At 30.9% G+C, this 15,310-nt stretch overlaps 1 protein-coding gene across 1 annotated transcript; it reads right to left on the bottom strand.

Moving 5' to 3' along the window:
* Positions 1-447: 447 nt before the first annotated feature.
* LOC145583343 (protein RESPONSE TO ABA AND SALT 1-like) lies at positions 448-8,800 on the bottom strand. Its single transcript, XM_081640576.1, has 2 exons — positions 8,332-8,800; positions 448-1,301 (listed from the first exon to the last, which is right to left on the bottom strand). The coding sequence occupies exons 1-2, from the start codon at positions 8,712-8,714 to the stop codon at positions 929-931; spliced, it is 756 nt and encodes a 251-aa protein (XP_081496702.1). The 5' UTR covers positions 8,715-8,800; the 3' UTR covers positions 448-928.
* Positions 8,801-15,310: the final 6,510 nt, after the last annotated feature.

Raw genomic sequence — 15,310 nt, 5'->3', positions numbered from 1 at the left:
GGCATTGTTAAGAGGGATATTGACCGAGCATACTTAACATAATTGGTAAAAAAAAAACCGAAGTCGATAAAATTTTGAATGTGAATATACTATAAAGGACGCTTTATAGGAAACACGCAGCTAGCATTTTTATTAGTAGGTAAAAATCAACTAAATTAAATTTTAATCAAAATGTAAATAAATTCAATATTCTAAATCATTTTTTTTTCGAAAACAATATTCTAAATCATTTAAAAACATGTATATACACTTTTGTAATTGCACATAAATTGAACATAAATTGCACTTGTATATATTTGATACATGTAAATGTAATTTATATTGATACATCATTCTGAATTTGTATGTTGTTCTTTTCAATATTAAATAATTCAATTTTATAATTATTATTTCTTTTGATCTTGTTGATTTAAATTAAGTTTTGTAATGTATAAACATACATAGGCATGATGAAAATACATCTTAGGATACCCTCCTTTGAGAAAAAAAAAATTGTACATTGGTTTCGTACAAAGTAATAGACCACAAACATTACATCATACCCACATTGTACTTAATTTCATAACCCTTATAATCTAATACATCTCTCTAACATAAAGAAATTTCAATTTTTCAAAAACAGCCATAAAATATGAGACAAACCTTTTTTTTTTCAAAGGCTTAAAAACAACAATCAACCTACTATAGGACATATAGGAGTACTACTATACCATGACAAACCCCTCTGGAATATCACAAGAGGTTTGTTCTTTTTTCTTTTCTTCTGTTTTTCTGGGCTTTCTTTTATCATCCAACTTATCTATGCTAGTCACAATCATAGTAACATACTTCGTACAAAACTATAATTATATATATTTTATAATTATTTTTAAATCTATTTCAATATTAGCTGCATTATTTTCTTTTTAAAATAATCGAAAATGAAGCATCAACCTATATATATATTTATGTTACTTCTATCCAAGTCTCCTCCAAGATTATCTCTTTCCATTCCTGTACTCCTCATTCTTTGCATTAGTCTCATAGCAGCTACCAAGAACCTCAAACATTGAGTTGGCCTCAAAATCTCGGCTGCTTTAGCTCCCGTTGTCACCCTCAAGGAGTCGGCATTAGCTATGACAGCTTCAAGCGATGCATTCAAGTGTTGTATTTGCTCATTTGTTGTTGTTAAGGATTGCCCTTCTGATAGCCATGCAGCCTCCCGCATGGCATCAATTAGTGGTGGTGCTGCTGCTGTCTCTTGTATCCTTGTTAGCTCGTCTTCCACTGCCTTTTCATTTATTCTTGTATCTCTTTTCAGCCTATTTAGGAATTTTATGAAGATATCAAGATTTATTCAAAAAGTTTGAGCATCGAATTGAATAACATAAAACTTAAATAATTTTGGCATTGATGACAAATTATTCAATTTTAGTTCAAACACCATTGATTCATTTTGGCACCACTCAATTTTTGTCCTAGTTACTATCATATGAATGAAAATACATTCAATAAAAATCAAAGAACAAGACGTACATTTTTACATTTTATACATGGGAGAAATAGATTTAAATTATTCAAAATATAAGCTAATGGATTCATGAGTAAATAATTTCTTAGAACAGGGTATATCATTTTTTTCCTATTAGATTTAACGTTCTGGTTAAATGTGCTTTAGGTAGGATATACATGCACTAGAATGGAAAACTCTAAAATAATCTAGTTCTAATCCTGTCAATACGACCCAATAACCTAAAACCCTCTGCAAAGTAAAACCTTTGAACGAAAATCAAACAAAACACATGTAAACCCTAACTAATACAAGTATAAAGATACTAGACATACTACTGGTTATTTACAATAGACCAAAAATCCAAGAGCAAAACAGAGCAAAGGGCTACTGAAGGAGCCCCTAACTAGTGCCAAATAACTGTGAGACCAATGGAAGAGGCAGATATATGAACTATGAAAACCGCTAGCTAGAAGATGCTCATGAAACTTTGGCCATATATTTGATGTATAGTGACAGTGTTACGCCGGAAAAGCCTAGCTAGAGAGAATCATAGTACCATGGTATAGAACATCTAGCATGACTGCACCAGTGTAAAACACCAAAGATCAAAGATAGATGGAGAGTCCTAGCCTACAACTCTTCAGGGATACAACGACTGAATGAGGTCGCGTGCAAGTTTTATCCCTTATCTCACCAAGGCCACCCATGTAGTAAGACTGGTAACATCTACTTCGTATCATATACCTTAAGTAGTTTTTTTTTTTTTTGACAAAAATATACCTTAAGTAGTTAAGTATACCTAAATGTAGGTAAAGAGAAGAAATTCGATTAAACCTCAAAATCACGATTTTTTTTGTGTGGTATTTGTGAATTAGACACTTCAAAAAATGACGGAGAAGGAAAAAAGATTCTCACTCTCAAAGTGTTCCTAAGTTGATAGTATATGTATAGTTTGCTTAAAAAGCAAAACAAATATACTCACATTTCTATACAAAATACATAATTTATATTTTCCTCGAATTTGCAATTTTGTCCCTATTAAAATTATTTGGTTGCTCTAGAAAGTTCCACGTAAACAAATTGTGAATTTCCATCATATAGGTTCATATAACTTTTGATTGAATTGTTTAATTTTATTAAATAGAAGCCTCAAATTTAGGGCCTCACAATGAAGAATGAATGGGAGATTAATGAAGTGCACAATCCTAGATGTTTGGCTAGAAGTGGACAAACCTGTGAGCCTGCGCAACGATCTAAAAGATTGGATCCTTTTTAGGTCACAATATCAATATAAGGGATTAGGACCCACGCCTCATTTTGCTACTTGCTCGGATGATATGTTTCTTTATTACGCTTGTCATATTTCTTTAATTATATTTTTATAAAAAAATTTAAAATTGAGTTTTAATTAAGTACTTATTAAAATGAATCTAACAAGATTTCACATTATTATGTTTTTATTTATTTATTATTTATAAATCACACATGTTAGCCAAAGCAAAGTTAATGATTAGTGTCAAAACATGTTATCTAATTCGAAATGAAGGAAGTATTTTGGTTCTTTTTCTTACCTTAGGTTTTAGCGAGGTAGGTATTTTATCAAATAATACATTACTCGACTACTCATAATTCTTACCTTAGGTTCTAGAATAGTACTCCATAAATAAATTAACTAATAACCCTAAATAATGGTAATTGTCATCTAAATGTTCTAACCAAACAATTGATTAATTGAATCCGTTTTCAACCAAAAAAAAAAAAACTCCCTTTATCAAACATGCTCTAAGAGTAATTTTTTCATAGAAGATTTTCTTAATAATGAATAGTATCAAGATTTGAAATGGGAAAACAAAAACATCAGAAGAAATATTACTAAAAGAAATATGATTAAGAAAAATATTAATAATCGAAATTTTATGTTAACTAATAAATAGATTAATTCTACTCAAAAAAAATAAATAAATAGATTAATTAATACGAAGTACAAAGAGAGGAAATAGTAGAAAGACAGCTTTTAGCTTTAACTTTAAAGGGTTTTTTTTTTTTCAGAGTCTGCCAAAAGCATTGGTAAAATCTTCTTTAACTTATGCATTGTCGTTGTACCTTGCAAGGTAGACATTTTGTAATTTTGACATTTTCATAATAACTCAGACTTCATCCCTTTTTTTAAAAAATACTTGTAATGCTTTTATAATATGAAAATGTTATAATATTTACAAGAAAGTATAATTGAAAAGTAATTTTTTTTATTTATAAATGTGGTACTATTGCCCTTAGTTAAAACTTATGGCTTATTACTTAAGTATATTCATAACAATCTCTAAACTTCGTTTTTAATGTGTTAATAACGTGAAACCTATTTTATTTAGATACCATGAAAAAATGTGTGTTGCAATTGTTAAAAAACGGAGAAAATACGCCACTCTCTCACTAAACTTAAACGTACTCAACTCTCCAAATTTAAAAATAAAAAACAATTTCAAACAGAACTTAAATCAATTATACCATTCATTCGATGTGGGAGGATTAATTACTACCTGCGGTCCAAATTACTCGCAACTTTGGAATATTTTATATCTCACAAATAATACTCCAAAGTTGCGAGTAATTTGGACCGGAGGTAGTATATGAAATGTTACTAATGTGAAGAAAAAAAAAAAACTCACTCTCAATTTTCTCTCCAAAAACAATTTCAATCATTTGATCTACTACAACAGAAAGAAATTTACAATCCATTAGGATACCAAATTCACAACAAACACATACGCATTTTTAGTCTTGAACTAGTATTTTGGCTAAGACAATATGTCCGGGTCATTACATAGTATTTGCAATACGTTTTCTACATGACCCAAATCTTTCTTAGATATTTATTTATTTATTTACTAGATAAGTCTCGTGCATTATACTTTTTATAATTTTTTTTTAAAAAAATAAATATAATTTTACATATGTCCCTTATATGTAATAAATTATAAAAACATAACCATTAATTGCAAAGCTATTTAGATCTAACTAATATTGAAGAAGAGTATAAATTTAAGTAAATAATGCAATACAAAGTACTCCATACTCTTTAACTGAGAGTAATTATATTTTGAAGCCAAATAGTAACTCATAAATTCATCATAAAATTTAAGGTAAAAAATGACAATTTCTTCAATTTAACTGAGAGTAATTATATTTTGAAGCCAAATAGTAACTCATAAATTCATCATAAAATTTAAGGTAAAAAATAAAAATAAATATAAATATATGATGTCAGCAATTAATTTAAGCGGGAAAAATTTTAACCACAACTTGACATGTGTGCAATTTAAATGATATCAGCGGTTGTTGTTTTAGTTTATTTATTATAGATTTATTTATGATGGCATTCACAATATATTGATTTTTATCTTTTGCAAGAGAAAGCATGAAGTATCACATATCTTAGTTTCGAATTGTGATGTCTACTTTAAGAAGAGTAATAAAATATATTTGGTCCTTCAGATCAAATCTAATTTTCACATGTTTGCTCAATTTATTAAATCAAGGAAAACGATTATATATATATATATATATATATATATATATATATATATATATATATATATATATATATATATATATATATATATTAAAAAAAAAAAAACCTATTCTCTCTCTTCAAACCAAGGCCGTTCTTGACATTTTTATGGGCCCTAGGCAAAGTAAGATATTAGGGCCTTTCATGATAAAATAATTGGTAGTTTAGTATAATAGTTTCTCCATTCTTTTTAATAAGCTAAGTGTTCTACTACCTCTAATCCGGTTCATAATATATGCAATTTCTGAATTTTTTATATGTCACAAATAATACAACAAAGTTGTATATAATACGAATCAGAAGTAGTATTTTTTTTTTGGCACATATACCAATACAAATCTTTGACTATAATATCTTTAATCAACAATATGTATGAATTATAACAATTGAAAAATAATAATTTATTCATTAAAAAGATTCCAACACATACCCTCAAGAATATATATATTAAGGTTTATGAAATATTAATGTTAATTTTGTTAAATATAGAACACTAAAATATGAGATTTATGAGCCCCTACCAGCTCTGGGCCCTAGGCTGTCGCACCTCTCGCCTATGTCCAGGGTTGGACTATATTAAACCAAGCCGCCATAGTAAAACTTAGGGGCTGCCATCGATTTTTATCCATAGTAAGCCCCAAATTCTTCATTAATTTGATGCTTTTAGCCAATAAAGATCACCAACAATGTGGTGATTATAGTTAGTTCCTATATGTAGGGTTTAGTCGGTTCCCCAGTGGTGCATGGGATTGTCAATATTGTTCGTTTGTTTGTTTTTCGTGTGTGCAGGGATACAAGTTTGGAAGATTCGTTTACAAATTTGTAGAATTGTGGGTCAGTTGGTTTAAGGGTGTAGATTTAGAAGATTCGTACTGCAAATATTTTGATCTTGATGACCAATTAAATTTTATCACTTTCGTGACTATACAACAATGGAGCTCCTCCAAGAACGATGCAAAGACATCTAAAATTATTCAGGTTCAGTTCAAAAGCGATGCCATTAGTTTAGAGGTGTTACGTACATACTTGTATTGAGAATTTAGATCTCTTAAGGAATTGTAAGTGTTGAATCATTATTATTCCTTATTTAATTAAATAACCCCTTCCTATTTTATTCTAATTAAGGAAAATGATTTTATAAACATTGACAAATTTACTTTGGGATAATTAGAGTGCAAAAGGAAAGAGAAAACATTGGGATTTTAAAATTCGGCTCTTTAATATTTTCTCATTTGCACAAATATTCAAAAATCAGAAGTAAAAGAAATTGAAAATCTTGAAAAATTTAAAATAAACCTATCTTTATAAATTAGCTTATTTGCTCAAAAATTTCAGCAAATAACCAATAAAATAACACAAAAAAAAAAAAAAAAAAAAGGATAGTATAAAAACAATGCACAATAATTACATTTTCACACTAGACTTGTGATTTGATTGTAACAACAAATTAATTCATCCAATAGAAACATAACTTCCAAATTTTAATGTGCAATTTTATAAGTGAATAGGTTGCTCATTTCCACACTTTAAATTTCGAAAACAATTACTTTCTCTGTTCTTTTTTACTTGACCTGTTTCTTTTATCACGCTTGCCAATGCAAAACTTTAACGGTCAATAACTTTAATTCTCCATAATTAAAAAATATAAAAGTTATATATTATGATAATACTTATTGAGACGAATTCAAAATGATCCAATATAAATATGTTTTTCCTTACATATTATTCACAAAACACGGTCAATGGAGGGATGGTGAATAGTGTAAAAGTCAAAGAAGGTCAAGTAAAAAAGAATGGAGGAAGTATGTTTGATACTTTAATGATGTTGTGATTTAATGAAGTTGTTAGAAGGCAATGGTCATGCATGCAAGTTGAAGACCCAACACTAGATCTAGGAAAGTGAAAGTTTAAGCAGTGAATTTGATTATTAAATTGGACTACATTATTCCAATTATGACTATCTTCAATGAATGTTGAGATTGGAAAGAAATGGTAATTTGCAAATTTGGTGGACGTTACTAGTGTAAGAGATTATAAGAGAAGAATGAGTAAGAGGGAAAATGGGTATTCAACTATTCATATATGAGTTCTAACACATTATAATGAAATCGGATGAGAAATTGAAAATAAATTAAGTGTTTTTTTTTTTTTTTTTTTTTTTTTTTTCATTGAGCTACATGCATGTTTTATTATAGTGGAATGTGTTAAGAAAGGTTGTATCTTGCAGCATATAAAATTCAATCTTGGCCTTACCTTCTAGTGAAATAAACTAAAAAACACGTTTCTCGCTATGTACCGTTGACACATGTTTCATTGATTCTTTAAACGGCATCTTCTTACTATGTCGATAAATACGATGAAAAGATACTAACAAGTCCTTACATCACACTAAATTTTTTGTTAGGGATAACATATTTAGTATAAGTATTAGACCTTTAACACATAATCAAATAGCACTTATATAGATTTTTAGATGTAAAAATGAGCCGGCAATCGATCAATTCAAAGTCAAAAATTGTAAAAGTTTACCCTAAAATGTTTGTAGCTAAAAAAATTAAAAATAGAAAGAAAGAAAAATCGGAAGTATGGTTTGGCAGAGCACTATAGCACATATTGTCACATTGCAAATAATTTCAAAACAAGTTCTCAGTGTTACACTGTCACTTTACCCTCACTGACTATATGTTTACATGCAAATGATGCAACTACCCACTACCCTTTTAATCAATATTTACCATCCAAATATTCCATTTATTGGGTCATCTCATTTACTCTCCACCTATTCTAAATTATTTTGAAATTATAAAATTATTAAAAAATGTACATTATTAAATTATTTTGAAATTATAAAATTATTAAAAAATGTACATTATTAAATTATTTTGAAATTACTCTCCACCTATTCTAAATTATTAAAAAAAAAATGTACATTTTTCTTGGTATAAAAGTTTCCATTTTGGAATATACATATACATTATATATAAAAAAGGATAATAATAATATAAACAAAATTTGATCTCAGATATTATATTTTTCCCACTTGCACTCTTGCTCAATAGCCCTTTTTCACAATTTCTTTCTACTTAGAGAAGGTATAGTTTGCACCAGCCAGCACGGCCTATGATAAATCAGCACAGTCTCAAGACACGTGCCTGTATGCATTTAATTGCGCATGCAATACACGTGTCAACCATAAATAGATATAAGTACACTGAACACGTCACCAGATTCATAAGATAATTAAAAAAGAACGAAGGAAGTATGTATGTACCTGTCAAGCGCTTGAGTCTGCTGAGCTGACAAATCCTGAACGGAGTTGGAGACGAGGTGCAAAAGAACCCGAGGCCGAAACCCGGCAACCCAAAGAAAAGCACATTCAAATGACGAACAAAAATTAGGGGAGAAAAGAGCAAATCCATTGAGATGAGCAGCACGAGACTTGTGCTCATAGTACTCCTCAAAATGACCGAGTGCTCGCGCTATTAGTAGCCTAGCATCCATGTCCTCAATCTGGCTCGCTTCGCCATCCTTCGTATCGACAGCGGCGGTGATCTCGGCGGAGAGGCGGTCCAAGCGGTGGCACCAACCGCGGAGGAACTCCTCAAAGGAGTAATTAGCGTTGGTGTTGTTTGGTAACGGTGAGCCACTTGGCATGTTTTGAGGGAAAAATATAATTTGAGTGAAAACTGAAAAGAGATGATAAGAGAAAATTTATAACATAAAGTATAAAAATAAAAATAAGATGTGATGAGGTTGAGGTTGAGGTTGCTATATAAAGTATTCGGATTTATTTTATTATAAAGTTTTAAGGGGTGACGGGTGACGGGTGACAAACTCACGACCACAAAAATGAGTTGCATGCTGATGCCTCAAGGACAAACTATGATATATAAATGGGAATAATATGAAATAAAACTATATGCTATGATATAATCAAATTAAGTGGGTTCAAGTGACCAAATGACTCCTCAGCGAGGGAGTATGTTTTCGACACGGCGGAGGAATCTATATAATATTATATATAGGTTTATTTCTATCCACCCATTGTACTATTTGTATAGTTAGGTCTTGGGTCCGTCCTAGAAAATTTAGTCTTGGATAAGACGGTGTATTTTTCGGTTATTCCGTTCTTATATACTTGTAACACTTTAACATTATCTCATTTTAATTATAATTGATGGTTAATATTATGTATTAATAAGCATAAAATTTTAAGTCTTTATCAATTATAAATTGTTAATGATGGTTAATGGCATGAGATTGAGGCACACCAGTGGACCATGTGATGTGCATGGACGTCATATTCAAAAGTTGACATGGCCTGGTTTAACACAAACACAATGGGTTTCTCTGTATATCGACTTGCCTATTGTTTTAACCAATTTACTAAGTACATAAAAATTACAAATAGGGAAGGAGATTTACTGGAACAACACAACCCTACACAAAAATGACATGACAGTACAAATGCATCAAGTCATGCACTGGGGCTTTGCTTAAAAAAACCACACGAACTTAACACGGTATTTTCGAAACACATCCATTTGAGTTTGTAGTAGGCACACTAACGCAGCATATCATAAATTAATAATATCATTACACAATCTACATAACTCAACCTTTGCCCACCTTTACTATTAAAATCAGTTGAATATAACCCAATTTAATTATTTTAACCAAAGCAGTAGCTTGCCACTTTGTAGTAAAAAGATCTAAATTTTGTTAAAATATAAAAGTCATACGACATTTACAATAGAGATTCGATGTTAACAAATACATAAGATATTGAATCAAATAGAATATTCCTTCATAAAAACTACGATCGTCGAGTAGATCTTGCACTGCGGAGCATCTCCCGCTTATTTCGCTGAAAATTACAGCCTTGTTGGAGAGACAATCTAACGATCCTTTGTAGCCGTGAGGATGTTTTCCTTCTGATTCATCTGTTCGTATTCGAAAACTTGATAACTTTTTCACCAACGAAATAATTTTACGACAATCCATTAGATCTGCTACCATGGATTCAAAACTAAGAAATTTCTCCCTCGGAAAGAGGAGATAAACCTTGTCTTCCGAAGGAGGTCGAAAAACCCTTGTCTTTCGAAGGAGATCGGAAACCCTTTCTTTCGAGGGAGAAAAATTCCTCCCAAAAGGAGGAAGTATTATTATAAACCTAAAAAACAATAAAGAAACAAGGATTGGGTTCAAAATTCAACAATGGAGGCTAGAGTTTTTAAGAGAGAAAGGAGGAGAGAGGCTTTTTTCAAGTTTTTTCTTTTGTTCTTTTTAGTTTATATGTTTCTTTAATCATATTTGTCAATATACATATTCAACCGTTTATATATCTAATTATCGATAAACAATAATTATAAAAGGTTGATATTTTGAAAATATATATCGTGACGAAATCCTACATGACTATATTTTTTATTATATATAAATCATAAAACGGTCAAAGAAAAGTGTATAAATAATATAAAATTAAAACGTGTCAACTAGTAAAAACGGAGTACTATAAAAGATTATTTTGAAAAAAAATAAAATTTAAAAGGAATCTCGAAGAAGTAGGCAAACGTGTATGAAAACCAACCATAGCAATCAAGCGAATGGGAAAAGACGAGAAAAACGCACACCTAAGAAAGCCAAGGGGACGCCTACACATGGAGGTAGCACACAGTTGACATTTGACACCTAACAGCAACTCACCAACTCTACCTTTGGTTCATCCAGCCAATGTACCCAGTCTCCTTCTATGCACCTCTCTCTATTTACTCTACTATTTTATTACACTTGCTTCTGCCTTAACCATGAAGTAACCCCACCGATATATACTGACACGCAAATTGAGACATTTTATTAACCGAATACAATAGGGTAACTAAGATAATACGAGGAGAAATAATAATGTTTACGACAAGCGCGTGCAGTCAAAGAAGAATTGTTGCAAGTATTAAAAAAACTGAGAAAGTATAAAGTAGGGATTAGATCATCAAGATAAATTTTTGAGAGGTGATTAAATGAATCAACAACTTTTAATAGATATAATAAGTCTCATAATTATTGACATAAGTACAAAAATGTCATACTAAATGTCTAAATGAATACTTTTATTGATTCATAAACAAATTTGCCATTTTTTTTTTTTTTAATTTTTTATTTTAATCAAGGTGATGTACGATGGCTTCCTTAAACTGAGTCATATAATGTAATACCCTGCAACAACATAAAACTACATATTATCATGTGGATTGCATATACAGCATGACCCCTATGCCAGCGCAAGCCTTTGTTGCCGCGCACAGCTCCTGCTATTGTGCGTGCTTTGTAGCTCCCCAATTTCACTACCATTTCAATATTTGGATTCGGGTTTGTGCCCGTACCAACATGTTGCACGCGCGTGCAGCTGTACTCGATCACAAGTCACACCAGTTGTAAAAATTATTATTAATGAATTATTATACTACCTCCGTTAGATGTTATGTTTAACTTTGGAATATTTTGTATTTTACAAATAATACCTCAAAGTTGCACACACCATTTAACGGAGATAGTAAATAAAATTGTTTTATTTATTTATTTCACTTTGTACTACCCTGAAAACTTTAACCAGCTAGTTTAGTTGAAATTATCGATTCACCGTTTTCAAAGTTGTTAAAATGCATATGATATCACATCTATCCATCGATTGTTGAGTCAGAGCTATTGTGTGTCATTTGGGCTGGAAACAAAGTCCTACGCCATCCTAGTTGTAGTTTGCAAAAAATGACATCGTCCCAATATATACTTGAAGAAAAAGGCAAAAATATGGGGAAGTTTCACACGTGTTGAATTACACATGGAAGCGTCACAAAGAAAAAGAGTAGGTCCAATGTATGACTATCCAACATTAGTATTCCTTGTGCTTTCCATTTTTCCTACACCAAAAGGCACGCCGATGCATGCATGTGGGTTTAATGCATTCATTTACTGATTTTGAGATAATGACTATATCATTATAGTAGGGCTAACTCATTCAGATTCCATTCAACTAACTTTAATCAAAATTGAGATAATGATTTATTCAGTGCTGTTGTTTGGCATTTCATAGTATATCTAGATTTAGGCCCGATCCCTTCCCAAAAAAAAAAAAAAAAAAAAAAAAAAAAAAAAAAGACTTAGGCCCGATTGAATAGGTGAGCTAAGACTCCGGCTTTCGGATTCAAATCCAGAGCTAGTTAAGTTGGATTCTTGTATTGAGCCAAGTACAAGCTATTGATAAAAGAGAGCACAAACTCAAGTGGAAGTAGACCTGGCAAACAGGTTGTTCGGGTCGGGTCGGTTTTGTGTCAATCGGTTTCAGGTCGGGTCGGATCAATTCGAATTTCAAGTTAAGTCGGGAAAATTCAGATTTCGAGTCAGGTTCAGGTCAATGATTATTCGGGTCGGGTTGGGTATCAGGTCAACACTTCGGGTTGGGTTATTTCGGATCGGGTCAATCTTCTGGTCCAAATGTTCGGTCAATATTCGGATACAGTTGTCGAGTCAAGTTATGGTCTGGTCATATTTGGGTCGAAACTTTGAGTCAGGGCATCAAGCTCAAATAGTTAAATTTATTATTGTTATTGTTATAATTACTATTGTTTTTAATAAAAAAATATAAATTTATGTGTTACTCCGTAACATCACTGTTATTATTACTGAGAGTTATTATAATATTATTGTTTCATATATATAATCACTATCATTGATTAATTAGTCAGATTTTCAAATTAGTTCGAGCTTGTTCTCTTAACAACTTCACCTTATAAAAATAAGTTTAAGGTCTAAGCTAATGACTTTAAATAAGTTCATATTAGTACATATAAGTTACTATAAGCTTATAAGGTCTAATAAAGTCAATAAGTTCCAATAAGTCAAAACAAGATCTAATAAGTTCTAATCAAGGAAATTTCATTTTTCCTTTTTTTTAATCCAACCGGAGAAATAGGTCTAATAACAAGATTCAAAAAGTTTTAATAAGTTCAATTAAGTCTATATGTCCAGTAAGGTCTATTAAGTTCTGATAAGTGCAGGTCCAATTGTAACACCCTAGAAATTCCTTTCCTTTAAATACCTATATTACTCTTTAAAATATGATTTAGGAATATCTAAGACATTATCGCCACCGTGAAAACGGCTAAGGCAATTTTCAAAGATACACAGCGGAAGACTAAAATCAAAAACTGTTCAAAACAAGTCAACTCAAAAGTCAACCAAACAAAAGTAAAGTTAAAACCAAAAGCAAACAAAGTCAAATAAAAATCAACCTACAACTTGGAACCATTAAAGGCCCTTATTAAAACCAAACCGAAACCCAAAACTTAATGTTAATTCCACATATAAATAATCTCATATAATTAAAGCATAAAACACATCGTAACTAATGAAAACTAGCATGATTCGCTCTTCACTCATGCCCCGTCATGATATGCTTCAATACCTGAAAAACTTATCTCTACTTGTTTCCACTACTCTCCATTAAAAATAGGTCATCATAGGGCCAAGATAAAGACATGGCCAAAACACACACACAATCAACAAAGTTGAGTATATAAGCGTAATTGAACACACTAACATGCTTTCACCTATCAACACACACTTACCTCAATGCACCTGTTAACAAACACACACAACATTCAACATGACTCTTCAACTAGACACTAAATAATTTATTTAGCGTTGATCACGCATCGAACGAGTTTCCAACTCTACCTCCCCTAAATAAATTGAGGTTAACTGACACGGGAGCTAACCGTGCCAGCACAAAACCACACATAGGTGGCGGAATTCCAGCGCATAATAATAATAAAAAGGAATGTACAGTGTCTTGTACTCCATTATAAGTTATGATCAAATATAAAGTCACATAACTCCCCCCATATGTTCAGATCATACTCAAGGCATATACGTTCCAAGAGTTTTGGTGCGTAATCTCTTTCACTTTACGTTATTTACATATTATTAGACTTGGTGACTCTCAAAACATAATAATTCATTCAATCAACAATAATTATTCAATCAAACAAACATACTAATTTAATTCTTGTATAATTAGTGACCACATAATATTTAATGTTGAACCCTTTTTAAAATCTACCTCAGTGTCAAAGACACCTTAAACGCATAAAGCGCCACAAATACTATCCCTCGGTGTTAAAAACACCTTAAGTGCACTAAGGCACCAAAATATAATTTATTCCTCGTGTACATAGACACTTATATAGCTCATTTCCCATGCTTATAGCATCAATAAAAATTATATGAACTATAATAAAATTCCTTTTCAATATTCCAAGTCAAATTAAACATGTAGTTTAATTAAATATGCATTTCAACATGCCATAAATAAAAGTGTGGTTCATACAAACACGCCAAAAGATAATTTTCCATTCCATAAACCATCACAAATAAATCATGCTTCATAATTCAATCACCAACATCAATAATCCACAATTCCAAACATAAACCTTAGCATGATACTACTTGTAATTAATTTAAATCAAACCTAGCATAATACTACAACACCAAAGTATGCCAAGTACGCGAACGTACCTCAAATAAGCCCTTAAAGTAGCCGATTACACTACAACAATTCCCGAATCAAGTCTCTTACATAAAGGGACAATAATACTATATTAATTACCCTTGTATACACAATTTCCAGCAACTTAAACTCACTTTAAATAACTTATAATAATCTGAAAATTAGTGAAAACCCCCTAATTAAACTCCTTTTTTATGGGTAATCACACCCTTTTGTTAAAATCACAATTATACTACTTTAAATAAAATTCCAGCATTTTAAACTAATCAAAAACCCTTTAAAACTTCATCAAAATACATCTTTGTACTTAAATTATCCATAGAAACATTAAATTACCTCTTACCCTTTTAAACTCAAGGATAAAATTTAAAGCATAAAAAAAAAACTTCGTTAAAAATCAAAAACTGTCCGAAAATCATATTTAGAGGCTGAATTTGGCCACGAGAGGGTGGTACTCACTACCAAGGTAGTGAACATATCTTAAAACGTTGTTTCCACATGAAAAACACTAATTTTTTTTTTTTTTTTATCAAAATCGGATGAGTTCAGAACCTGGTCGAGATTAAAACGGGATTAAAAATTAACGAACGGAAATCTAAATATTAAAATACGAATTTACGTGTTCAAAATAATCTGGAATTAAGTTAAACTAATCAGTAGTTATAATCACCAAAATTTCAAAACATCA

This window comes from Chenopodium album, chromosome 2 (genome assembly GCF_948465745.1).
Source record: "Chenopodium album chromosome 2, dcCheAlbu1.1, whole genome shotgun sequence".
NCBI classification, from domain to species: domain Eukaryota; kingdom Viridiplantae; phylum Streptophyta; class Magnoliopsida; order Caryophyllales; family Amaranthaceae; genus Chenopodium; species Chenopodium album.
The sequence above is the reverse complement of the archived record's forward strand: the minus strand, read 5'-3'. Positions and strand labels throughout refer to the sequence as shown.